This window comes from Vombatus ursinus, unplaced genomic scaffold (genome assembly GCF_900497805.2).
Source record: "Vombatus ursinus unplaced genomic scaffold, bare-nosed wombat genome assembly UNPS02014794.1, whole genome shotgun sequence".
In the NCBI taxonomy this organism is placed as follows: domain Eukaryota; kingdom Metazoa; phylum Chordata; class Mammalia; order Diprotodontia; family Vombatidae; genus Vombatus; species Vombatus ursinus.
Genome location: NW_020954572.1, coordinates 17,113,757 through 17,141,594, shown reverse-complemented (window position 1 = coordinate 17,141,594; position 27,838 = coordinate 17,113,757). Strand labels below are relative to the sequence as shown.

At 39.1% G+C, this 27,838-nt stretch overlaps 1 protein-coding gene and 1 pseudogene across 1 annotated transcript in view; one reads left to right on the top strand and one right to left on the bottom strand.

Moving 5' to 3' along the window:
- Positions 1 to 5,796: 5,796 nt before the first annotated feature.
- On the bottom strand, positions 5,797 to 15,384 carry LOC114049006 (annotated as a pseudogene).
- The window catches only part of TRIM69 (tripartite motif containing 69), a 30,881-nt gene continuing 18,425 nt past the window's right edge, over positions 15,383 to 27,838 (top strand). The window contains exons 1-6 of the mRNA XM_027870185.1: positions 15,383 to 15,451; positions 17,991 to 18,554; positions 19,080 to 19,175; positions 21,427 to 21,660; positions 24,774 to 24,796; positions 24,885 to 25,009. Of these exons, the coding sequence (XP_027725986.1) occupies positions 15,383 to 15,451; positions 17,991 to 18,554; positions 19,080 to 19,175; positions 21,427 to 21,660; positions 24,774 to 24,796; positions 24,885 to 25,009 (1,111 nt within the window). The remainder of the gene's footprint in view (positions 15,452 to 17,990; positions 18,555 to 19,079; positions 19,176 to 21,426; positions 21,661 to 24,773; positions 24,797 to 24,884; positions 25,010 to 27,838) is intronic.

The window sequence follows — 27,838 nt, the reverse complement described above, 5'->3', positions numbered from 1 at the left end:
ATTCTGATATAGGTTATACATGTGCAACCATGTTAAACAATGAAATCACATGTTTCAAGAAAAAAAGATTTTTATGTGGCCTTTATTTACACTTTCAAAAGCTGACACAAAATGATTAGTTATCATTGAAAACAACAGATAAGAAGTCAACAGAAACATACATAAGACACATGCTTCCTAAAACAATAAACCAACCCCAAGACACACTGTTTAAAGATTATTACATTAGGAAATATTCTTGGATGAAAAACATAAAGCCTACCTTCAAGAAACTTACACTTTATGGGAGAAACAGAGCAAACATATATTTGTAAAATCGAGATTCAAGACTGACAGTGTGGAATAGTATACTGGCCTGAGAGTCAGAAGACTTGGTCAAGACCCGCCTGAAACAGGTGTGGGACTAGATAATTCATTTCCCCTCTCAGGCTCCAGGCAATGCTCGATGACTTTTAAAAGTGTCAGAGTAACTGCTGATCTACACGGGTGGAGTTTCAATGCAGGGAATTCCCTACAGTAATGAAATCACAAGTAGAGACATCCCTTTTCTCCTCTGCCAAAAAGAGTAATGTGTAGACACTAATATTTACCAAAACTACCAAGAGTTTAAGTTTTGGTAGCTATTTAGCAGACGTACTTGATAAGTTAGTTTACTTAAGCATCAAATCCCTCAGTAGCACAGGCTCCCATTCCCTAATTTGCTGAATAAAGTCACTGTGTTAGGTGAATTCAGACTTTCTCTATCCTGATTTCCTCCATCCCTGAGATGTACTGTTTCTGCCTCTGGTGTCTTCTCTAGACTAAAGAATCCATGAAGGAGAAAAATGGGGTGCTATGTTGAAATACAGCCAACAGTTAACACCATTTAGCTGGTCTCTCTAATGCCTTTTATGTTATGATTTTGGGAAAATGATGGGTCAGCCAGGCTTCTCAACCAGTTTCTTTTACCATAGAACAATAGAGGTTCAGGGGTATGGAATCTGTTAACAATAATACCATGTCCCACCTTAGGTAAAAATGGGTAGTATGGAGAAAAATGCACTTCAACTAGTACCTCCTTCTGTGGAGCAAGCTATGGTCACATTAACTGACTAACTGCCACGGAACTTGCAAGATCCCCACCCCCTCCCATCCTTACTCCTCTTTGGCCCTTTAGCTACTTAATCGTTCCAATTCTCATTCTCTAGTGAACCACCAGGTGTCCAGCTTCTTGCTTTGTAGCCCTATCTGAGTCAAAGATGTAAACTCATGCTTCTTTGAGTGGAGGGCAACTCAAAAAAATCTTCATGGAGGTGAGGGCCCCTCTGGGATGGGTGATTACATTTTCCTAATTCATTTGTCTTTGTGGGTAAATATCTTGGTATATGATGTTATAAGGAATTTGGTGAGATTTAATCTGTAACATTTTGAAGTATTTACTGAGCTGGGAAGATTTGAAGGGGAAGTATATGAAAGTCTAGCTTTGATACTTCATCCTAATATAAAAGTGACTCTGACTTTTCAAAGGTTATATCAGTGGGATATAAGCCTGGGTCTTGGCAAGCTGGAAAGGCTTTGAGGAACTATGTAGTGGGTCTCCTCCAAGAACCAACCTATCTAAGAGTGAAGAGAAGATCATCATTACAAGGTTGGCCACCAGGGGATAAGTTTATCGGGCAAGAAATTCAACAGGGAAGGGGTGCAATCTGTGTAGGTGGAGGTAATAAGTACCCATGTGATACCCATAGGGATCTTTCAATTTAGTGTCAAAGTGAGAAGAGTAGGAAAACCAGCTTTAACTCAATGTAGCAGTTATTTGTTCAATATTTCCTAGAATATGGCCCTATATAAGTGCTATTGGGTAATTCAGAGGAAATAAAAGATGATTGTGGGTAAGCAACATGCAGTCTAGCTAGGCAGGGAGTACAAACATTCATCTGAAAATAATTCCAAATTATACAAGTCCCCATACTATGGTAGAAAATGTAGATAAATACTGTTGGGATTCAAAATACGACCACTTCAAGGTGGGGTTAATTTGAGGTTTCTTGGAAGAAGTGAGCCTCAAGTTGGTCCTTAAAGAAAGTATAAGATTTGAATTGGCAAAAAAGAGATGGGGAAGAATGTTAGGCAAGGGAGAAACATGAGAAAAGTAAAAGTGGTATAGGAGTGAATGTCAGGCAAGGGGAACATCATAGAAGGAGAAACAGAGGTAAGAATGAGAAAGTAAAAGTAGTCTTATTCACACTATACATACATAGGTGGTGCTTCTTTCCTGGAGCCATTTATTAATTCAATTCAACAAGCATTTGTTGAGTGCTTTTTATGGGAAAGGAATGGGGATACAAAGTGGAAAAACAGTCCCTATCCTCAAGTTTACATTCCCTTCTTTTAACAGATGGTAGGTTCCACAGAGAGGAGGCTGGTCTTCATAGATGGGAAATAGTGGACATTGGCTTCTAGCTCACCTTAGGCCAGGAATGGTTAGTTGGTTAGCATGGTTCCATCTTAGAGATGTAAAATTTCTGAACACTTTTAAGCTATAATGGGAAAAAAAACCCATAACAAATCTTTTTTTTTTTTTTGGAAAAAGTAGGAATGTGTGTACTTTTGTGTCATATATCACTGCATCTTTAACTATCTCAAAAGAGTTTAGTCTACCTAAAGAGGAAAGACCAAGTGGATGAACATTTTCTATTGCCCAGATTATGAAATTCAGTTGAATGGACAACCTATAGTGCTTGCCTATCAGTATGTCTGTATGGGACAGACAGCACAAACGGACAGGAATTAAACAGGACACCTGGTTGGATTGCCTTCAGGAGATTACAAAGTTACTTCAATGACCCTAATATTCTTTCTGAAAAAAAAAAAAGGTCCATTGTTTTAATACCAGCATCCTACTGTACAGCTTTGAGGACAGATAGGTGGCACAGTACACAGAGGACTGGCCCTGGAGTCAGGAGGACCTGAGTGCAAATGTGGCCTCAGATACTCAGTAACTATGTGACCCTGACAAGTCACTTAACCCACTTGCCTCAGTTTCCTCATCTGTAAAATGAGCTGGAGAAGGAAATGGCAAACCATTATCATTTTTGCTAAGAAAAACCCCACATTGGGATCACAAAGAGTTGGGTGTGACTGAAAAACAACTGAATGACAACAAAATACCTTTGAGATAGGGAACATCATAAATAGTCTCCAAAGAAGTAAAAATGAATATCACTCAGAGGATAATGGAGAGGTGCAAGGAAGGTGTAAGAAAGTTGCAACATATAACCAATGAGCAACTTCAAAGGACAAGAGGAATAAAAGATGTCACCAGGGAAATTCATGATAGGAAAAGAAGATGAAAAAAAAAAGATGAGCTGGTCACTTGGCAAGGGTAATGAATAACAGGTGGACAGACCCAGTGGTCCATTGTTATCCTCACAATGTTAGAAGAAATGAAGGAAGGCTTTCAGCCCATTGGATGGACCATCTCTGGTAAATTTATGGAAGGATATGGACAATAGTTTTACAGAACAGGCAAACATTTCTGGATTGTAATCTACATCATTGAACAGATCATCTAAGTAGATGAGATCACAGATTCATTTGATGATATGCATACATATATATAATCTATTAGTCTAAATAATGAATACATGTAATTCGGTTGACATTAAATGATTGCATCTCATAAAGACAATAACAAACTTGCTAAGTAAATTTATTTTGAAATTTTTAATTTTAATTTTTGTTACAAATAAGCTACATGCTTTATTTTAAGAAAATAGCTTAAAAAGGAAATTAAGACTTGTGAATAAAAGAAATCATCAATATCACAAGAAAACAAAGCTATTATGTTTTTTAGACTTAATTTCCTTCAGTGCCAACTCAATAAAGGACTAGTTTTTATGCAACCTTTGTAACCAAACAATCCTAATAGTCTCATAATGTCAGATAATTTTTTTTTTATTATTTCAAAAGTCAGTAGCTTTAGAAAATACATTTTGGAAAAACAACTTCCAACAGCCATAGGACCAGTAACAGCCTTAGGGCAGAAAAAACAAACTCCATCTTTTTCTGTCTTGTTCACCACAGAATCTTAACTTTCCTCTCTAGTAGATTAGATTCTGAGCACCAAACTCTTTAGAACAAAGAGAAGAGATTTTTAGCTAAGCAGCTAGGACCCTCAGGCTCATTTGTCTTTTCTTTGAACTCACTTTTCTGGTCTAGGGGCTTGGGCCTCTCTGAAAGACACCTAACCCTAATTTTTGGCGATCATTTCCTATGCATACTGATTTTCATCTCTGAAGCCCTGCCTAGTTCTGGTCATTATTAAGGCTTATTCTTCAGTAACCACTGTAACTTTGCTGTCCAAGGCCTCCTGGAAGCCAGGGCAAAGAATCATAAATGCTCAAATGCTCAAGTAAAGCATTGTATGTATGTAATGTATGTAGGCATATATTTCTCAGTATACTTTGGTTTCTTTGACTTCTTCCAAGGAAGGACAACTTCCAAGGACAACTCCATTTAGAGGTTGTTATTGTTGTTTTTTTTTTTTTCCCATGGCCTTAGGTGGTGGGAGGAGAGGGAAAGAGAGGCACAGAGACAATCAGAGAGAAAGAAATCAGAAGAGGAGAAGGAAGAAAATGAGGAGGAGAATCATGGAAGACAGCAACAGATTAAGAATGAATGAACTCAGGGACAGCAAGGTGGTACAGTGGAGAGTACCGGCCCCAGAGTCAGGAGGACCTGAGTTCAAATTCGGCCTCAGATACTTGACACTTACTAGCTGTGTGACCCTGGGCAAGTCTTAACCCTGATTGCCTCTCAAAAAAAAAAAAAAAAAAAGGGTAAATTCAGGCATGCATCAGAGTAATATTGGTCCCTGCTGAGGCCACTAGGTGGTGCAGTGGTTAGATTTGTTGGACGTGGAGTCACGAAGACCTGAGTTTACATTCTGCCTCAGACACATTAGCTATCTGATTCTTGGCAAGTCACTTCAACTCCCTTAACCTCAATTTCCTCACACATATAATGGGGATCAAACAGCACCTAATTCCCAGGGTTGTTGGGAGGACCAAATGAGATAATATATAAAGCACTCTGCAAACCTTAAATAGAAACACTAGCTATTACGTCATTGGTGAGATCAAGGTGCTTGCCGAACACTTACCTAATCTCTTCATTTTCATGCTCCCCTCAGACCATCTGGGAGAAGGGGTGGGAGAGAAAGAGACCTGACCCTAGGGACAAAGATCCTGGAGCTGTTTATTTGAAGATCTTCTATTTTATTATTTGTTCAGGTTTCTATGCTTTTAGAGAATTAGAGGTATGGGAGATAAAAGGACTGAGATGGGAGATGATGCTTACTGAACAGAAAGTAAGTTTGCAAGACTGGATCGTAGTAGTAAAAGAAAATCTTTGTTTGGGCCTCTGTCCTCAATAATGAAGCAAACTCAGGTAGAGAAAATCAATAGGAGTTTATTTCAAAACAAGACAAAACAAAAGTCAGTCTGGAAACAATGGGGTCACTCAGGACACAAATTTCAACAGCAGACTGTGTGGAGGGAGAATAAAATGTAAGAAAGCTGGAAAGGTAGGAAAGTGGAGAGCTTTATGCCAAAAGATCTTATATTTAATCCTGAAGGTAACAGGAAACTAGTGGGGTTTATTTACCAGGGAGGTGAGCTATGTGGAAGTTAGGTTGAAATGGAGAAAGAAGAGTCAGGGTAGACCAATTAGAAGGCCATTCCCATAATCCAGATAAGTGGTGAGAGTTTGAATTAGAGTGGTGTTTGTGATAAGCAAATTTAAAACTGGAGGCTTTCAAGCTGAAAAAAAAGGAATGTTTACATTAAGAAAAGATATTTCATTCATAGGTAGTACAGAGTGATGTTTTCCTACATTACAACAGCATCAGGACCAAACTAGAAATCTTTGCATTTTTTTAATTTATTTTTTGGGGGGCAATTGGAGTTAAGTGACTTGCCCAGGATCACACAGCTACTTGGTGACAAGTGGTTGGTCCGAGGTCAGATTTGAACTCAGGTCTTCCTGACTTCAGGGCCGGTGCTCTATCCACTGCACCACCTAGCTGCCCCTTAGCAATCTTTTCAGAACAGGCCCCATGGACTCTAGGAGAATCAGTAGAGGCATGGACTAGGCAAGTGATAGTATTTCAATGGACTGTATCAGAAGACTTGATTTTGAACTTATCTGGTCTCTGAGAACAGAAAACTCTGTAATCACATAGGAGAGTTTGAAAAAGGTAGAGTTGTACTATGGGCCTGGCCAAATGCTGGGATGGCATTTGCTAAGTTTAGCAATGCCATTCAGCATGAAGGGTGATCACCTTGATAGCCTACTCTTTTATTTTTTAATTTTCTTTTTTGTTATGAACTTGACAAATATGAACATTTCAATATGCAAAGAACACTAAAAATTGCATAGTTTTAGTTTTTTAAGTGCATATTAAATTTAACATGGTAGTAATAAAAACTTTCTTGTGCCCTCTAATGAATTTCCTTCTTCTCTCTTTTGTGTATGAAAATTTTGAACTTCAACACCAAGATCTCTCCTATACATTCCCATATATACAGTAGAACACAAAAAGATTCTATATCAAACTGTGAATCATTTGACTACTTTTTAAAAGCATACAGCAAATTCTACATACTGATTTCAAAACTATCCCACTTGTCTGTGCTTCCTTCTGAATGTCTTTTTTCTTCTTTGCATAAAAATGTTCCAGTGGACCTTTTTCTTTCCTTTTGCATCATTATTGACAAGTCTACCACCCCCAAGATTCTCTATCACCAAATTGAAAACAATGAGAAAGAGAAATAAAAACCCTTTGGATAAATAAGTATAATCAAGCAAAATGAATCCATACAGTGGCTAGCTTCAAAAATGTATGTCTCTTTGCACCTTGAGTCCATTGCCTCTCTGTCAGGAGGTGGTAATGTTCCTCATAGGTCCTCTGGAGACATGGTTGGGAACTGCATCGATCCAAGATGGTAAGTGTTTAGATTTTTTTTTTTAAATCGTGTTGCTGTCCTCTTATAAATTGTTCTCTTTCAGCTCACTTCACTCTCTATCAGTTCATACTCCCTGGGATTCTCTGACATTATCTTCCATGTAATTTCCTTTCTATGTTTCTCTTGAATCATTTATATTTCAAAGTTCCTACTCATCTTTATTTTCATCAGAAATGCTTGAAAGTCTTTTATTAAAGGTTCATTTTTTTTTTGTCCTGTGGGATTAAAATTAGCTTTTCTGAGTAAGTTATTCTTGATTATAAGCATATTCTCTTTTGCCTTTTAGAAAATTATATTTGAAGAGCTCTTGTTTTTAGAAGCTGTCAGGTCTTATGTGATCCTGACTGTGGTACTTTGGTACTTGACTTCCTTCCTTCTGGATGCTTGCAATATTTTTCCATTGATTTGGGAGCCCTGGATTTGGTCGGGACTTTTCATTTTGAGGTTCCTTTCAGGAGATGATAAGTGGATTCTTTCTATTTTTGCCTTCTGGTTCTAATAGATTTAGGCTGGTATGATTTCTTGAAATAAGATTGTTTAGGCTTTTTAAAAATCAAAGTTGTTGTGGCATCCAATGATTCTTCGTTTAAAAAAAATTTCCTGATGTATTGTATTTTTAAATGATATATAAATCAGGTTATAGAAGATTTGAGAGGGGAAGAAATCAATCTTTTTATTCCAACTTTAACTATAAATAAACAAGGAATTTTGTTCTGGCACCTTTTGCAATTTCCTCAATATCTGGGTTAAGTTATTTAATATCTGTTCTTTGCAAAACATTGCATTGTAAGGCTGATGGCTTTTGAGATGTGGATAAGGATCAAGATCTTATTTAATGTACCCTCTCTCCACACAAGTTTGAGTTGAAGGAAACCCCAACTTCCCAGAAATTTTCAGGTGTGTTAGGAGGAATATAGCAGAAACGGTGTCCTGAACAGGAGCCTTGTTTCTTTTCTTTCTTTTTTTTTGGAATATCTGCATAATAAATTTCACATTCTTTACATGTGTGTCTAAGCAATTTTCTCCTCTCTTCTTTTTTCCCTACCACCTCAATGTGAGGGAAATTTTGCAATGTGGTCTTTCTTTTGTTATCTTTAAAATAAGGCTCCACAAATGCTTTTTGTTTGACTTTATCAAGTATATCTTCATGACTGTTTAATTTCTTTTCAGCAACTGATAATTCTTTATCTTCTACTTGGAGGTTTTCTTTTGGCTCACGTGGTGGAGAACTATTTGCCAAATAGGGTTCATATTCTTCATGTGTTGTCTGATCAAACAATTCTTATAAACTATCTTTCATTTTTCTTTCTTGCTTTGGACTTTTCTCTCCCTTCTGCTCCTGCTTCTTGATTTTTAAAAGCATTTTCACTAATCAATGTTCAGTCAATGTCCATAGTTTCACCTCCTAATCTTGATTGAGTACCATCCTTTGTATCTATTACAGTAATATCCATTTTATATTGAGAAAGATCTGAGGCTGGATCTATACTACACTGGATATTTTTTAAGGATGATTTATCTTGATTATCTTGTACAACTTGTGCTTCAGGTATTCTACAAGGATTTAACTGAAGAACTGAGGCAAATTCACAATCTCCATGTCCCATCTTGCCTTTCATTTTTATTGGCTCATAACCACCAGTAACCTCATTTCCTTGACTTTTTTCTTGACAGTGGATAGATGAAAATCAATCTGATAGGTTCAGGGGCTTATCGATTACAGAGTCTCCATTGATGGAAGAATGAATATCCCCTTGGAAAGGAAAAGCACTTTATCAAAAGAGGTTTGGGGGCAATGTTCACTTTCTTCTTCAGTCTTCTTCCTTTTGACTCCTCTGCCTTCCGGTGGTTTCAATGGCAAAAAAAGGTCAAATTTTTTGGAGTAGCTTCATCTTTTGGCGTAATTACTGATTCATTTATATTTTTTCTCACAAGCATTTGCTTAATGGAAGGAGAATGATCAATAACAGCGCTTACTTGAGAACCAAGATTAAAGCATGTAACAAGGCTGGTGTCTTCAGATTTTGGTCTAGGTTTCTGTGGTCTAGAATTAAAAGTATTGCTGAGGGAATTTGTTTTGAGATGGGACTTTTTCCCCACCACTGAAAGAGAAGGAGACAAGTTTGTAGTCAAGTCTAAGCAGCCCCCAAAACAGGAGAAGATGCCAGATCAGCCCAGTCAATTTCTGGTAGAGTCCTTGGAGAGGAATCTGAAAATTTCAAACCATCTTCATTATTTTTTTGTGGATTCCTGAAAGGGTTATTTCTTTGGCTCTGCTTCCTGTTGATGCTGCAGTTCTTCTTCTTCTTCTTTTTTACACACACACACACACACACACACATATATATATATTTCCCTCCAACTACCCTAATGCTGAGAAAGGTCTCATGAGTTACAAATATCATCTTCCATGTAAGAATGTAAACAGTTCAACTTTAATAAGTTCCTTATGATTTCTCTTTTCTGTTTATCTTTTCATGCTTCTCTTGAGTCTTGTATTTGAAAGTCAAATTTTCTATTCAGCTCTGGTCTTTTCATCAAGAATGCTTGAAAGTCCTCTGTTTCATTGAATGTCAATTTTTCCCCTGAAGGATTATACTCAGTTTTGCTGGGTAGGTGATTCTTGATTTTAATCCTAACTTCTTTGACCTCCAGAATATCATGTTCCGAGCCCTCTGGTCCCTTAATGTAGAAGCTGCTAAATCTTGTGTTATCCCGATTGTGTTTCCACAATACTTGAATTGTTTCTTTCTGGATGCTTGCAATATTTTCTCCTTGACCTGGGAACTCTGGAATTTGGCTATAACATTCCTGGGAGTTTTTCTTTGGGGATCTCTTTCAGGAGGAGATCAGTGGATTCTTTCCATTTCTATTTTGCCCACTGGTTCTAAAATATCAGGGCAGTTTTCCTTGATAATTTCTTGAAAGATGATGTCTAGGCTCTTTTTTTTTGATCATGGCTTTCAGGTAGTCCAATAATTTTAAAATTATCTCTCCTGGATCTATTTTACAGGTCAGTTGTTTTTCCAATGAGATATTTCACATTATCTTCTATTTTTTTCATTCTTTCGGTTTTGTTTTACAATGCCTTGATTTCTCACAGAATCATTAGCTTCCATTTGCTCCATTCTAATGTTTAAGGGATTATTTTCTTCAGTGAGCTTTTGGATTTTGGCCACTTCTGGTTTTTAAGGCACTCTTCTCATTGGCTTTTTGGACCTCTTTTGCCATTTGGGTTAGTCTATTTTTTCAGGTGTTATTTTCTTCAGTATTTTTTAGTCTCCTTTAGCAAGCTGTTGACTTGTTTTTCATGATTTTCTTGTATCACTCCATTTCTCTTCCCAGTTTTTCCTTTACTTTTTTTACTTGCTTCTCAAAATCCTTTTTAAGCTCTTCCATGGCCTAGGACTGATTCATATTTTTCTTGGAGGCTTTGGATATAGGAGCTTTGACTTTGTTGTCTTCTTCTGGTTGTATGTTTTGATCTTCTTTGTCACCAAAGTAAGATTCTACAGTCTGAGTTGATTTTTTTTTTGTGCTGTTGCTCGTGTTTCCAGCCAATTACTTGACTTTTAAACTCTTTGCTTCCGATGTGGAGGGTGTACTGTCTCAAGCTTCAGAGGTTTTGTGCAGCTGTTTTCAGAGATGCTTCTAGAGACCTGTAAATTTTCAGTTCTTCCAAGGTGGTATAATAAGGGGTGAGGTGTTTACTCCTTTCCTGGTCTGTGCTTTGGTCTATGAGTGACCACAAGCACTCTTTCTGACTTGGAACTGTGAGGAGGATTCCCCCTCCACTGCTGCCACAAGCTCCACCACGCCAGTGCTTCTTCCTTGCCCCAGGACCACCACTCAGAACTGTGACCCAGATCCAAGCACAAGCAAAGCAGGAGAATCGTGCTTCAGCACCAGCAAAGAGATTCCTGCAATCCCCTTCTGATCAGCCACTCAATCCCCACCACTGTCTGTGGGCTGAGAGCTCCGGAAGCAGCCACTGCCCCGGAGCTGTGCCAGGACTGCGGCCAGACCACGCCCCTCTCTCACCCAGATCTGACAGTCCTTTCCTACTGACTTTCTAAGTTGTCTTTGGCATTTTGTGGGTTAAGAAGTCTGGAAACCACCACAACCTCCAGTGATTCAGTTCCCTGAGGCCTGCTCCAGATTTCCTAAGGTCTTTGCCTGTGTGCCCAAGCTGAGCTGCATTTCTCTCCCAGTCCAGTGCAATAGACCTTTCTAATCAACCCTCCAGGTTGTCTTGGGCTGGAAATTTGTTTCACTCTTTTTGTGTGTTCTGCTGCTCTACAATTTGTTTAGAGTCAATTTTTACAGGTATTTGAAGAGGTTTGGGGGAGAGCTCAAGTAAGTCACTGCTTTTACTCCATCATCTAGGCTCTGCCCTCTCCCCCTTGCTCATCATTTCTTATAGCACAATAGTATTCCATTACATTCATATACCACAACTTGTTTAGCCATTCCCCAATTGATGGGCATCCCCTCAATTTCCAATTCTTTGCCATCACAGAAAGAGCTGCTATAAATATTTTTGTACATGTGGGTCCTTTTCCCATTTTTATGATCTCTTTGGGATACAGCCCTATAAGTGGTATTGCTGGGTCAAAGGGTATGCACATTTTTATAGTCCTTTGGGCATTATTGTCTTTGGGCAAATTGCTCTTCAAAATGGTTGGATCAGTTCACAACTCCACCAACAATGTATTAATGTTCTAATTTTCCCACATCTTTTCTAACATTTATCATTTTCCTGCTTTGTCATGTTAGCCAACCTGACAGGTATAATGTGGTACCTTAAAGTTCTTTTGACTTGCATATCTCTAATCAATAGTGATTTAGAGCATTTTTTCCATATAACTATAGATAGCTTTGATTACTTTGTCTGAAAACTGCCTATTCATAACTATTGACCATTTATCAATTGGGGAATGGTACTTATTTTTATAAATTTGACTCAATTCTCTATATATTTGAGAGATAAGGCCTTTATCAGGGAAACTTGCTGTAAAATTATTTTTACTGTTATTACTATATATTTCCTCCATCCTATCCTGATCTCTGTCTTTTACTCTGTCTATACTCAAAAGTATTTTACTTCTGACTACCACCTCCCCCAATCTGCCTTCTCTTCTATTAGCACCCCTCTTCCCTCATCCCTTTCCCTTCCTGCTTTCCTGTAGGGTAGGATAGATTTATATACCCAATTGAGTGTGTATGTTATTCCCTCTTTGAGCAAAGTCCAATGAGAGTAATGTTCCAGTGCTCCTCCTGCCACATCCCCCATCTTTCCCTCCATTGTAAAAGTTCTTTCACAGCTCTTTTATGTGAAGTAATTTATTCCCTTTCCCTTTCCCTTTCTCCCAGTGCACTCCTCTTTCTCATCCTTTTTTTATTTTTAGATATTCCATCATATTCATCTCACAACCATACGCTTTGTCTATGTATACTCCTTCTAACTGCCCTAATAATGAGAAGTTCTGAGAAGTTACAAGTATCTTCCCATGCAAGAATGTAAACAGTTTAACCTTATTGAATCTTTTATGATTTCTGTTTCCTGTTTACCTTTTTATGCTTCCCTTGAGTTTTGTATTTGAAAAACATATTTTCTATTCAGCTCTGGTCTTTTCATAAGGAAGTGCTTGAAAGTCCTCTATTTCATTGAATATTGATTTTTCCCTCTGAAGAATTACACTCACCTTTATTGGGTAAGTGACTTTTGGTTGTAATCCTAGCTCCTATCCCTTCCAGATTATGTTCCAAGCCCTCTGTTCTTTTAATGTGGAAGCTGCTAAATATGGTGCTATTCTGACTGTGGCTCCACAATATTTGAATTGTTTACTTCTTACTGCTTAAAACATTTCCTCTTCAACCTGGAAGCTTTGGAATTTGGTTATAATATTCCTGGGGGTTTTCAGTTTGGGATCTCTTTTAGGGAATGATTGGTAAACTCTTTTAATTTTTATTTTACCCTCTGGATCTAAAATATTAAGGCAGTTTTCTTGGATAACTTCTTGAACTATGATGTCTAGGCTCTTTCTTCAATGTGGGCTTTCAGGTAATCCAATAATGTTTAAATTATCTCTTATTGATCTATTTTCCAGGTCAGTTGTTTTTCCAATGAGATAGTTCGCATTTTCTTTTATTTTTCTATTCTTTTGATTTTGTTTTATTGTTTATTGATGTCTTATGGAGTCATTAGCTTCCATTTGCCCAATTCTAATTTTTAAGTAATTATTTTCTTCTATGAGCTTTTGTACTTCCTTTTCCATTTGGCCAATTTTACTTTTTCAGGAGTTCTTTTATTCAGTGAATTTTTGTATATCTTTTTCTCCTTAGCCCATTCTGCCTTTTAAAGAGTTCTTTTCTTGTGGATTATTTGTGCCTCTTTTACCATTTGGCCTATTCTGTTTTTAAGGTGTTATTTTCTTCAGAGTGTGTGTGTGTGTGTGTGTGTGTGTGTGTGTGTGTGTGCGCGCGCTTCCTTTACCAAGCTGTTTATTTTTTTTTATTATTTTTTTGCATCACTCATTTCTTTCCTCAATTTTTCTTCTATCTCTCTTATTTGGTTTTTAAAATCCTTTCTGACCTCTTCTAGGAGTTCTTTTTGGGCTTCAGACTAATTCACATTTTTCTTTGAAGCTCTGGATGTAGCAGTTTTGACTTTGTTGCCTTTTTAAAAATTAATTAATTTATTTTTAGTTTTCAACATTCACTTCACTTCCATAAGCTTTGAGTTTTAAATTTTCTCCCCCTCCCTCCCCAAGATGGTGTGCAATCTGATATAGGCTCTACATACACATTCCTATTAAACATATTTCTACATTAGTCATGCTATAAAGAAGAATTAGAACCAATAGGAGGAACCATGAGAAAGAAGAAGCAAAACAGAAGAAAAAAAAAAGAGCAAATAGTATGCTTTGATCTGCATTCAGACCCCATAGTTCTTTCTCTGGATGTGGATAACATTTTCCATCATGAGACTTTTGGAGATGTCTTAGATCCTTGCATTGCTGAGAAGAGCTAAGTCTATCAAAGTTAGTCATCACACATTGTGGCTGTGACTCTGTACAATGTTCTCCTTGTTCTGCTCATTTCACTCAGCATCAGTCCACACAAGTCTTTCCAGGTTTTTCTGAAGTCAGCCTGCTCCTCATTTGTTATAGTATAATAGTATTCCATTATATTCATATACCACAACTTGTTCAGCCATTTCCCAAGTGATGGGCATGCCCTCAATTTCCAATTCTTTGCCACCACAGAAAGAGCTGCTATAAATATTTTTGTACATGTGGGTCCTTTTCCCATGTGTATGATCTCTTTGGGATACAGCCCTAGAAGTGGTACTGCTGGGTCAAAGGGTATGCATATTTTTGTAGTCCTTTGTGCATACTTCCAAATTGCTCTGCAAAATTGTTGGATCATTTCACAACTCCACCAACAATATATTAATGTTCCAATTTTCCCACATCTTCTCCAACATTTATCATTTTTCTGGTTTGTCATGTTAGCCAATCTGATAGGTGTGATTGTGGTATCTCAGAGTCATTTTGATTTGTATTTCTCTAATTAATAATTATTTAGAGCATTTTTTTCATGACTATAGATAGCTTTAATTTCTTCATCTGAAAACTGCTTGTTCATATCCTTTGACCATTTATTTATCAATTGGGGAATTACGTGTATTCTTATAAATTTGACTTATTTCTCTACATATTTTAGAGAAGAGGCCTTTATCAGAGACACTGGTTGTAAAAATTCTTTCCCAGTTTTCTGCTTCCCTCCTAATCTTGGTTGCATTGTCTTTGTTTGGACTTCATTGTCTTTTTCTGAGTTTGTGTTTCAATCTTCCCTGTCACCACAATAACTTTCTATGGTCAGGTTCTTTTTTTGTTGTTTGCTCATTTTTTAGATTATTTCTTGACTTTTAACTTAAGTTAAATTTGGGCTCCGCTCCTGGGATAAAGGGGACACTATCCCAAGCTTTAGGTGTTTTGTGTTTTTTTGGCAACTGTTTTCAGATCTAGTTTTGAGAGTCTGTAAGTTTTCACTTCTTTCATGGTGATATGATCTAGGGAAAGGTATGTTTAGTATTCTCCTGGACTGTACTCTGGTCTGTGAGCAATCACCAGCATTCTTTTCTGCCCTGGACCTGTGTCCAGTATCCCCACTTCCCTTCAGCCACAACCTCTGGTGTGCTAGTGCTTCATCTACCTTGGACTGAGACCTAGGATTGTGACCTAGATTCGCATTATGCAAGAGTCCTGTACTCATGCCAGCAAAGGGACCCCTGTAATCATCTTCTGACCAGTTGTCTGACCCCCCTTCCTTACCATTTGTGTTCTGAAAACCCTGGAAGCCATGCTGCCATGGCTGATTCAGTTGTCCCCAAGGCCTGCTTCTGGTTTGCTGTAGTGAAGCTTGCACTGATGCAGCCTGTACGGGACTGTGCTCCACTATCATCTTGGCATGACAAACCTTTTCTGTCAACCTTCTTACTTGTCTTGAGCTGGAAAATTGTTTCACCTTGTCTTCTCATGGATTTTGCCTCTCCAGAACATTTTTTGAGGCATTATTTAGAGTTTTTTGGAGGGGAATTTGGAAGAGCTCAGGTGAGTCTCTATCTTTTCTCTGACATCTTGGCTCCTTCCCCTAAATATCCTGATATTTGAAGAAAATAACTAAAGAAGACAAATATACTAATAAGCAAATTTTAATGTGTTTGCAGCCTTATTCAGGAAAAAGATGCCTTCAAGAACTTATATTCCAAAAAAAAGAAAAACAACCTTAATTTAAAGTGTCTAAGGATCACTTAATACTTTTACTGAAAGAGATTGGTTCTAGGTCATGTGACCTTTTCCATCACAAGGAGGAAAACCTCAGAAACCAAATGAAAGAACTGTAGGTCAATGGTATTATCAGAGAGTTCAGTGATGGTGGTACAAAAAGAAGAAAACACAAATGTATACAGGCAACTAGAATTCTGCCAAAGGAATTAACCTGAACTAGTACCCCATAACAAGAATTAAAGATGCCCTGGATTATCTGTTAGTCAGCCTATGATTTTCAGTGTTGGATTTATGCAGTAAATATTGTCTAATTCCTATGGTGAAGAGAGAGCTTTAATCTGCCAGCCTGAGCACATGTTCCAAGGCATCTCAGGGGCACCTGCCACTTTTCAACAGGTGATGGAGAAAGCAATTGGAGATATGAATTACGTAGAAGCATTGGTGTATCTAGATGACCTCTTATACCAGCTATCACATTTTCAAACAGTTCTGCAACTTAGAGTTACCCACTTTCTCAACTCTAAACTTAGAGATTCTCCTTTTTAGATGAGTGGGTGTAAGCGGGCAGACTACTCTGCCCACTATGTCAAATGATAGGGGGCAGACCTGTTTTGCCCTAATTATGCCAATTGTAGGGTGGCATACCCTCAGAGAATGCTGAGATACCAAAGAAAAGGGACACATACCAGCTTGGTTATTAATAGATTTTATTAGGGTTAATTTTTTTTTCAATTTTGGGGACAATGGGGGTTAAGTGACTTGTCCGGAGTCACACAGCTAGTAAGTGTCAAGTGTCTGAGGCCACATTTGAACTCAGGTCCTCCTGACTCCAGGTCAGTGCTGTACCTACTGCACACCTACCTGCCCCCCAATTGGGTTGTTTAAAAGAGTTTACTCACAAAAGGCCAGTTGTTCTGGAGGTCACTTGTTCTGGGTGGCTGCAGGATAAAGTAACATCATGGATCCCCACACCAACCAGAAAAAGCCATATTTTTCAAGTAAAATATCACTGGAGACTTTGGAGAGAGATTTTTAGCAGAATGATGAGATGGGAAGTCAGATTACGGAGTTTAGAATTGAGTGAAAGAAGAAGAAATGGAGTTTAGCTGAAAGGGGGATTAGAAACAGAAAATGTTAGCTAGCAGGGATGGTAGGAACAAATGAGGGTTTTTTTTTAAGGATAGAAGACAGGTATATTTGTAGGCAACAGGGATACAGTCAACAGAAGGGAGGAACTGAATAGTAGAGAGGGACTGGGGATGATAGATGAGGCAATCTGCCAAAGATGTAATAGGATTAAGGATGCACTTTGAGGAGTTTACCTTGGGGAGGGGGCAGAGTGGGATGGTGTAGTAGTAAAAAAAAAAGATAATGGAGGAAGATGAGTGTATGAGTATATGAGTGGGAGACAGAAGATGAGGGAAGATGAGGAGGGAAAGAGCTCTTATTGAATGGTTTCAATTTTTTCAGTATGGTATAAGATAAGGTTCTCAGTTGAGAGGATGGTGGGCATCTTATTCCAAGGAGTAGAAACCAAGCAGAGCTGCAGATGAAAAGTAGAGCGTAAGAGGATGGACACATAGAATCTGTTTCCCAGCCTGAGTGTGAGGAAGATCTCTTTCTATCCTTCTTCCTCTTCTTTTCTTCTTTCACTTTTGATTTTTGAACCCCAGACCCATTGATAGTATTCGCTGTATACAAGCACTTTAAGTGATATGATTTTACTGGTTCAAGAAACTCATCACTCCTCCAAATGCCTGTTATTTCTAGCGCTGTATCCCCAGCATCTAGCAAAATTCCTTTGGTATATTAGGCACTTAATAAATGTTTATTAAATTGAATTTTCCCTACTGGTACCTGAAATTCTACCATTTGAAATTTGTTCCTTTCAATTCCCTCCTTCACAGATTTTCCTTTAAACTGAAAAAAACTGCCACTATCTATTCTCCACTGCCCATCTCTCATAGTGGTGACCTCAGTTTCCTACACAAGTGTTATCAGGGACAGTACACGAAGAACCAAATTGAGCTCATCTTAGTGGTTATGTATGTTTCCTTTTCATTGGTGTTTGGGGGCTAGAATGGCTAAGCAGTTTAGCTCTTCCAGCCTTATTCTTGGCTTCCAGTTCTTTATTCCTAGGTCTCACAGTTAGTTATCTGGAAACACATATCTGCCCCTTGTAATCTAGATTTTCTGTTACATCTTCAGCACTTCTTATAGAGAGTTAAGAAAGAAGAACTTATTACAGGTATTCCCTTCCCAACAGAAAAAGAAAGCTGACCAATCTGTCAACAGTTGTCCCAAGGCTTTACTGAATGTCAATGTCAAAGAAATGGGTAAGATTATCACTTTCTCCACTCCAACCACTATAGCAAATATGGAGGACATCACTAAGGAGCTGCACTGTCAACTATGTCATGACTGGTTTCGTAGGCCTGTGATGCTGAGCTGTAGCCACAACTTTTGTAAACTGTGCATTGAGAAGTCATGGAGGCACCACCAGAAAGCAGTATGCCCCGAGTGCCTCATACCATGCCAAAACAAGAGCTTTATTCCCAACATGGTGCTAGAGAAACTGGTGTTGAGAATCAAGGATCTGCCTCTAACCCAACGTCTACCTCAGTGCCAAGAGCATGGTGAAAACTTGAAGCTATTCAGCAAGCAGGAAGGGAAGTTGGCTTGCTTCCAGTGTAAGGATGTTCGACATTCGCAGGAATTTATGCAAATACCTGAAGCTATTCGTATCTACACGGTAAGTAAGCTCCGCATCATGAACCATCCCTAGGGAAAAACTGCGAAATATATTGTATATAGAACTCTGACATATTCCCTTCTCCTCCTCCCCGACCATGAGTTTTAGAGGGATAACATAAACAAGTACTAAACTGCTTTTGCAAGCAAAGTGCTCAAAAAATACAAATCATCATGAAAGGTCCCCTTCTTGGATCTACTCATGTCTATGAAGTAGCTCTGGTATATTCCCCTTATCTATGAGCAGGTATTTATTTGTTACTATGTGCTTTATTCCTGCTACTCTGCTCAGAATTTAAGGGAGGAGTAAGACCTATTGTGAGGATGGGAGTAGGGAATGCAGTGAGAAGCTATCACACCCCAAAACTCCCCTCTATTGCTCCTTTTTTCATGTATTCCCAATTTCATGAAAAGCCTATGGTTAGTAATTTTCTTATACACTGTATTGGGCATTGAGGCTATATTTTCCTGTTAGTCCCCTTTCCTCTCAAACTTATTGGAGGATAACCTCATCTGATACTCCCAGGGAAAGATGACCATCAATCAAGCTCGGGTGGAAACAAGCCTAAAAGAATTGCAGAGGTTAAAATGCATGCAAGAGGAGGCAATCTGTGCTCATAAGGTAAGGCCCTGTGTGGTTATGGGACAAAATCTGGACATAATCTCCTAGAATCCATGGGATAGTGTTTATGTTAGTGGGAAAGTTGGGGTAACTGTATACCTTCACTCCACTTAGCTCATCCCAAGGGCTAGGCTAGCAGATTGGGAAATTGAGATGGAATGTATACTAGAGAGTGAGTACAAGAACCTCTTGGACTGAGGTTAGAGTGAGGTCCTTGACAGCTTGTGAATAACGTGGAACAGTTGTACCTTTCTCTTGATGTGCTTACTGCTATGATTATTTGGATATGTTGATATATTGGATATGTGGATATATTGGAAATATTCTCCATCTGGTCTCTCTCTCCTTGCTTATAAGATGTCAACTATCAGGGACCTAGAAAGAAATTCCCTAAAGATTCTTTTATTTTCAGCGAAAAATTCCTTCCTTCCCTCTGGGGATCATCTGAGGCTTCTGTGGTCTCTTCTTTCATCCATCAATTCAACAAAATTTTACTTAGGACTTATGAGCAGACAGATGCCATGTCCTATAAAGACAATGAAGATGAATAAGAGATGGTATCTTCAAGGAGCTTACAATCTAGTAATAGATACTTTATAATTTATGAAGCACTTTTCTTACAACAATCTCAGAGATACTATATGTATTATTATCCCATTCTACATTACTTTTGTTGTTGTTGTTCAGTTGTTTCAGTCATGTCCTACTCTTCGTGACCCCATATGGGGTTTCTTAGTAAAGATAGTGGAGTGACTTGCCATTTCCTTCTCCAGTTCATTTTACAGATGAGAAAACTGAGGCAAACCTGGTTAAGTGGCTTGTCCAGGGTCACACAGCTAGTAACATGCCTGAGGCCAGATTTGAATTCAGGAAGACTCATCTTCCTGCGCCACCTAGCTGCTCCTTCTTTGTTATTCTCTACTGCTAATACAAATGCCCAAATCACTGGACTAGGTAGTAGAATGTGATAAGAGCTTCAGGAGAGGTACAAAGTGCTGGACTTGCTGGCTTTTCCCTCTTCTCTTTGTATCTCCTTGTATCTCTGAGCTTCTCCAAAGCAACGCTGTTGCCTCTGCTACACTCTCAAGCCCTGCTTCCGTGACCTCTCATTCTCAGTCGAGGTTCCTACACAATGAATTAGATGTTACCACTGACATTTAATTGGCAGGAGGTCGGCAGTGTGTGCTAACTGTGCACCCCACAACAATACACAGCTTAGGGGAATACACAAGAGAAACCGTTTCTTCACTGAACATTTTAGGACATAGCGTCATCTTTAGTTCTTAGCATCTGAAAGAAGGAATATGGTGATAGGTAGAAAAGAGAAACAATAGATAGCAACAATCAGACCCAGAGAGCAACTAGAGAATTTTCTAAACCATCTCCCCGAGCAATTGTGGTCATCTTTGTAGGCCACTCCTGTGACTTCTGATCTCTACCCTCTTCTGCAACTGGAAGAGAAGTGGCACCCCTCAATTAGGATAGTTATTTTAGGATTACTGAGTTGGGAATAGCAGGAATTCCTAAAGCCTCCTCATGACTCCAAACTGGCAATTCTATGACCAGGCAGGAGCCTGGAGGCAACATGTAGCAGAAAGGATGTTGACTCTGGTGTCGAGAGGACCTGGGTTCTGTTTGTGACTTTGATACCACCTGTGTGACCTTAGACAAGTCACTTAACATCCTTGAGGCTCAGCTTCCTAACCTATAAAATGAGGAGGTTGGACTAGATGGCTGGCCTCTGGGGTAATCTATAATCTTCCAGGTAGAGGCCTATGTCTTTCAGTCACACCGAAAGATGGACCATGGGAGCTGGAAGGAACCTCAGAAGTTGGTTAGTCCAAGATTCTCACTTTGCAGATGAGGAAACTAAGGTCCAGAATTTCCCAAGGTTACACAGCCACAGCAGTAGCAATAATTATCCACTCCTATGATTACTGAACTGTTGCTCCTTTTGGTATAGAATTATTCCATATGGCATTGCTACCTTTTTAGCGACAGTTTTGCAGCTTCTGAATGTCCAAATGAAACTGGTACATCAGGTCACAGAATGATATACTCTGTTAGGGGCAGGAAGGAATTTTTCTATCAACGTACCTACGTACATGGGTAGATACTGAAACTCAGCAAGTCAGTCATATGTACATCTCTTTGTTCTGTGTTCCCTGAGTTGTCTGAGTGTCGCGGGTAGGGGATCCCATCCCCAGACACTAGTCTCAGTAATTACCATGTCTGTGATGGAGGTTTCCAGGAAAACAAGCTACATCTGCAGCAAAACATCTCCCTGGAGTTTCTAAAGCTGCACCAGTTCCTGCACAACAAAGAGAAGGAACTTTTGGATGAGCTTCAGGAGATGGGGAAAAAATTGGATGATGAGATGAAAAGGAGCCTGAACCAGCTACAGGAGCAATGTGTCCTCGCTAAGGAAATGTTGGTGGACATCCAAGTGCAAATGGAACAGCATAATCCTTTCGACTTCCTTGGAGTAAGACTCACTAGCTAAGTAGCAAAAAGGGAGAGACTTAGGGGGTTGCCAAATTGAGGGAGACAAAACAAGCCTGATAAGGGTGGTTAGAGCTCATATATTGGCGAGTATGTATGAGTCTCTGAGTGTTTATTTCTGCATTGTTCCTCTTGGAATGAAAGCTCCTAAATGCTGTTTTTTGATGTCATGTACATGTCATGTAATATAGTAAATAAATCCAACAACCTGATTCTTCCTTTGCATAAGGGAGACTCAATTAGTTTGAATACGTGGCCAGGGATAACCAGTGTAATTATATACAGGGGACAGAGTTGATCCTTACCGGAGCAATGATAGAAGGCTTCTGTAACAGAGTGTAGTACTCATTAGTTGTGTAGCCCCAAAAGCATTTGTGACCTGAGGCATGTTGAGACCTAGGAGAGGTAGACCATTGTTAAGACTGTTGTTGATGATGATGATGATAACATTTACTATGTGCCAGACACTGTACTAAGTGCTTTACAATCATTATCTCATATAATCCTCAGAACAACCCTGGGAGGTAGGTGCTATTAATACTCCCATGTTACCAATGAGGAAACTGAAGCAAACAGAGGTTAAGTGACTGTAACTTGCCCAGAATCGCACAGCTAGTAAGTATCTGAGGCCGGATTTGAATTCAGGTCTCCCTGACTCCAGGCCCAGAGTTCTATCCACTACACTACCTAACTGGGGAAAAAAATGTAGTTTATAAAAACTAACTAATACATCATTCCTTTATTTATTTAATTGGCAAGTTTTATCTCAGTGGCAAATCCTAGGCCAATCAAAGTCTCAATATAGTCACAGGTGAGGTATAATTGAAGTCCTTGCTCTTTTCTTTTTTTTCCAAGGGAAAATATCAAATGATCTAGGGTAGACTTTAGGTAAAAAGTTACAGAATCATAGACACTCTAAAAAAAGATCATGCCTCTTCTAATTCACTAAAATAACCACAGCAGCACCTGTGTAATATTCTAGAATAAAAGCAGGCCACTGCTTTCTCCTTTGTACCTAAGACAGTGCTTTGCTAACACCTTCCTAGTTATGAAGATAGGAAACCCAAATTCATTAATAATAATTTTAAATGTATTGATTTATAATTTTTATTGTTATTTTTGTTTAAAGGAATTTTACATGCTTGTTCCTAATACCTTCACAAATCAGGATGCACCAAATTGAACTTCCCGGCTCCTGCTTGTTCCCCATCCCTTGAAGTAGAATAATGGAGAATGACTCAAAATAAATGCCCTTTGAACCCAATGCTAGTCATATTTCTGTAGGAGTAATTATCCCGTGGCTAGTGTCCATGTAATGGTTCTCACTCACCAACCAACCAACCAACCAACCAATCAATCAATCAGTAAGCTTTTATTAAGTACCTTTACATGCCAAGTACAATCCAAGATGCTGGTGATACAAATACAGTGAATGAAACAATCTCTACTGTCAAGGAGCTTATATTTTAATCAGAAGACAACAAATACCTATAATATGTATATACACAATAGATAGGAAGAGGAAAAATACAAATAAACACAAATAGTTAAATACAAAGTAGTTAGAGAGAGGAAGCTAACAGTTGGGGGATCAGGAAAGGTTTCATGTGGAAAGGGGGTTCTATGACATAGAAATGAGAATGGAATACATGTCAGGCACAGGGAAAGCCAGTTTGGCTGGATTGTAGAGGAGAGGGAGAAATCTACAAAAAGGCTGGAAAGATAGGTTGGTATCAGATCGTGAAAGGTTTTTTTTTGTTTGTTTGTTTTTTAGGCAATTGGGATTAAGTGACTTGCCCAGGGTCACACAGCTAGTGAGTGTTTGGTCTGAGGCCAGACTTGAACTCAAGTCTTCCTGACTTCAGGGCCGGTGCTTATCCACTGCACCACCTAGCTGCCCCCGTGAAAAATTTTGTAAGCTAAACAGTTTATATTTTATCCTAGAGGCAATAAGGAGCCATTGAACTTCATTGAGTAGAGGAGTGGCATGGTCAGATTTATACTTAAGGAAAATCATTTTTGGAAGCAGCATAGAGAATGGACTGGAGCGCAGAGTTACTTGAGGGAAAGGAGAGTGGATAGGAAGCTGAGAGGTGACAAAGGCCCTGAACTTAGGTAGTGGCTGTGTGAGCAGAGAGAAGGGTTTGAATGTGAGAGCTGTTGAGACAGAAATGTCAAGATTTGGCAGCATTGGATATGTGGGGTGAAGGAGAGTGAGGAGTCAAGGGTAATACTAGGGTTATAAATTTGGGTAACCAGAAGAATGGTGGTGCCTTTGAAAGAAAAAAATAAGGAAATATGGAAGAGGGGCAGGGTGGAGAGGAGGAATGATAAGTTCTGTTTTGAACAAGTTGACTTTGAGAGATCTCCAGGACATAATGTTTGGAACATCCAGTAGGTTGATGGTGAAGTGGTAAAGAGAGGGAACTCGGGGTTTGGATACATAGATCTCTAAGTCATTGGCAAAATGATGATAAACCCATGGAAGCTGATGAGGTCACCAGGAGAGAGAGAGAGAGAGAGAGAGAGAGAGAGAGAGAGAATATAGATAGATAAAGAAGACCAATACAGCGCCTTGGGAAATACCCATAGTTGGAGGATTGGATATCAATGATGAGATAGCAAAGAAGACTGAGAAGGAGTAGGTCAAACAGGTAGGAGAACCAGGAGAGAGTAGTGTTATAAAACCCCAGACGAGAGAATATCCAGGAGGAGAGAGTGGTCAATAGCATCAAATGTAGCCGATAGGTCAAGAAGGATGAGACTGGCTGCTGATGACAGAGAGTGTCTAAGCTCAGTGTTCAGTTTGAATTATTTCCTTGAGTACACTGCTAACTGAGGGGACCTTCAAAGAGAAACTGAATTGTTGTTCCATTTGCTCTGTGTAGCTGGGGATTCTCAGGAAACAGGTTAAACTTCTAGGCCAGACTGGAAAATAACAGATGTTTCTGGAACAGGAAAAGTTTATGAATGATAAGAAGCATAAATGGGAATGGGGTGGCCATTTTTGTTTCTTTAGATATGACCAAATTCTGGTGGTGGCCAACATCACCAACAGAACTGCAGCTGATGTTTGTCTCTCTTTTCCTCTCCTAGGACATTGCAGCCTTCTTAGAGAGGTAAGTATTACCTTTTAGTGTTCTCATTGTCCTTACCTGGGCCTTTGATGACTATCTAAGTCAAGAGGTGGTTTGTGTTCCCTTGCAGCTTGGAAAAAGGAATGGAAGTATTAACCCCCAAAGGCTTCATTTCCAGGGAACTGAGCCTGGGCAAGTTCAAGGGCCCAATCCAGTACATGACATGGAAAGAAATGGAATCTATCCTCTGTCCAGGTACCAGGGAAAGTGGCAATTTTTTTTTTCTGGGGCTATTAATCCCTTATCTACCTGCGATATTCTGTATGCTCCTACAATTTGTATAGCCATTCTCCAATGGATAGGCACCTGCTGTTTTCAGTTCCTTGTTACTACAAAAATGCTGCTATAAACATACACATACATATGTATTATGTATATGTATTTGGTGGAACTTTTCTTGTCTTTGGCCTTCTTAGGGTAGATGCCTGGTGGTGGTATTACTGGATCAAATAGTACGTACAGTTTAGTGATTTTTTGGTGTTTCTGAATGGTTGGACCAATTTGCAACTTCCTTACCGATGCTTTAGTGTATTTATCTTCTCACAACCCCTCCAAAGCTTACCAATTTGCCTTTTACAAAGCTGGCTGATTTGAGGCTAGCCCTCTGAGATGATTTAATTTGTATTTCTCTATTATTGATTTGAAGTACTCTTTCATAAAGTTATTGAGAGCTGAATTCCTTTTTTTCAAAGCTGCCTGTTCATATCCTTGGATAATCTACTGGGAAATGGCTCTTGTTCACATATATTTGTGTAGTTGCTGCCTTAAGTCTGCTCCCTGTCTCCAGGCTCATGGGTCCTATCTCAGCAGGAAAGCAAAGCCCGACTCTAGGTTGGATTCCTAGCTAGGGACGTTCATTCCCCACCCTCATCAGGAAAGAGGTATTCATTTGACCATCCCCTGTGCTTTTTATTGCCTGGTCCCTATAAGTACCAGCTTAGTTTACTTTCAGTCTGAAAGCAGTTCACCCTATGCAGCATAGTCAGTAGTGCTTTCTTTACACTTCTGGGCAGCTTTCTCCAGAACCCACTGAATTAACAGTGGGAACCTATTGCCAGTCCCAGAAAGAGAGGACTCCCCATATATGCTCAGTAGGACTCTGACAAGGAGTCAGGCAGTATCCTACCATCTGATCCTGCTGACCATGAATGTTATAGGTTCAGCTCCAAAGCCAGTGCCCTTTTTGTTTAGGTTTGATGATGGGACAAAATGGCACTGAATATTTAACAAAAAAAGAATTTTATTTTCTCCTAACACAGCAAGGATATGCAACAAGGTGTCATTTAACTTCTCTGGATGTGGCTCCCCCCTTGTCTCCATCTGGAAACATATCTGGTCAGTCATTAGGATATAGTGACTAGTGTGGTCTTGACAGGCAGTGACTACATGAGGTTGGGACTTGTTATGCCCCCGAACTAGGAAGCTACATCAGGAAACTGCTATCCTACCACAAATTGAAACTGTCCATTTTTTCTTCTATGGATCACCACTATCCCTTGGTTAAAAATTCTCTCCATAGCCACAGCTGTTCATAGTACCTCTAGTTATTTTTTTTTTAATGATTTGGTCTGACTACTCATTTGTTAGAAACATACCTATGAAAGAGATAGCTTGAATTTCTAAAGAAAGTTGTAGGCTATGGTTTTTTTCTGCAGGGGCTACACAATACTCTCATTTATATTTACTGGTATTAAATTCAATTATATTTGATTCCAAGTTGTTTTTCTTTAAAATTTTATAGTCATTATATCATTTCCCTGGTTTTGCTCACTTTATTCTGCATCAGTTCACATAAATCCTCCTAGGTTTCTCTGAATCTATCCCTTATTATTTCTTATACTGCAAAAATATTCCATAATTCTGATATATTCATGTATCATAATCTGTTCAGCTGTTTCCCAAGTGATGGGTACCCTTCTAGCTTTCAGTTCTTTGGTACCACAAAAAAGTGCTAGTAGTACACATGAATCCTCAATTTCTGACTCCTTGCCATCACTAAAAGAGCTGCTATAAATATTTTTATACACATAGGTCCCTTTCCTTTTTTAAAAAAAAAATCTGTTTTGGGATACAGATCTAGTAGTGGTATTGGTGAAACCAAAGGCATGCATAGTTTTATAGCCCTTTGGGTATAGTTCCAAATTGCTCTCCAGAATGGTTGGATCAGTTCACAAACTCCACTAGCAATGCATTAGTGTCCCAATTTTCCCACATCCACTCCAACATCCAACACTTTCCTTTTGTATCATATTCACCAGTCTTACAGGTGTGAGGTGATACCTCAGAGTTGTTTTCATTTGAATTTCTCTAATCAATAGTGTTTCCTAGTTTAGGGGTGGTCCCCTGTATCCCACTTCCATTTAACCACTAAACAGTGGTTATGAAGGAGTATTTACTTTAAAAGATCTAATCACAAATATACAAACTTATGCCCCCAACACTTGGGGCTTAATCTTCCTCCCCTAGGGCAGCTAGGCAGTGCAGTGGATAGTGCCTGACTTGGAGTCAGGAAGATTCAGATTCCCGAGTTCAAATCTGGCCCCAGATACTTACTAGCTGTGTGACCCTTTGACAGTCACTTAACCCTGTTTGCCTCAGTTCCTCATCTATGAAATGAGCTAGAGAAGGAAAAGGAAAATCATTCCAGTATCTCTTCGAAGAAAACCTCAAATGGAGTCACAAAAAGTTGGACGTGACTGGAAAAACAACCAAACAGCAACAACTTCCTCCCCCTTTGCCACACCTAAGTCTATTGGGAGAGGGAGATTAGGCGCATGGTTTAGCCTGGTTCCTATAAAACCCAGTCCCAGTTCCAAGCCCATCTCTCCCCCTGAGCCCACCCAGGTCTTAAGTCTGAGGGACCCTGGCTTTTCTGGTCTTTCTTGCCATGCTAGCTGGCCGAACTGTTCTGACTGAAATACTGGCTCCAAGATCACCATGGCTTGAACTCTCAGGTCTGGTGGGTCCAATTGGATAATTACTAGGCACCTAAAACTGAGAAACTGAACAATGAAATTTAACAGA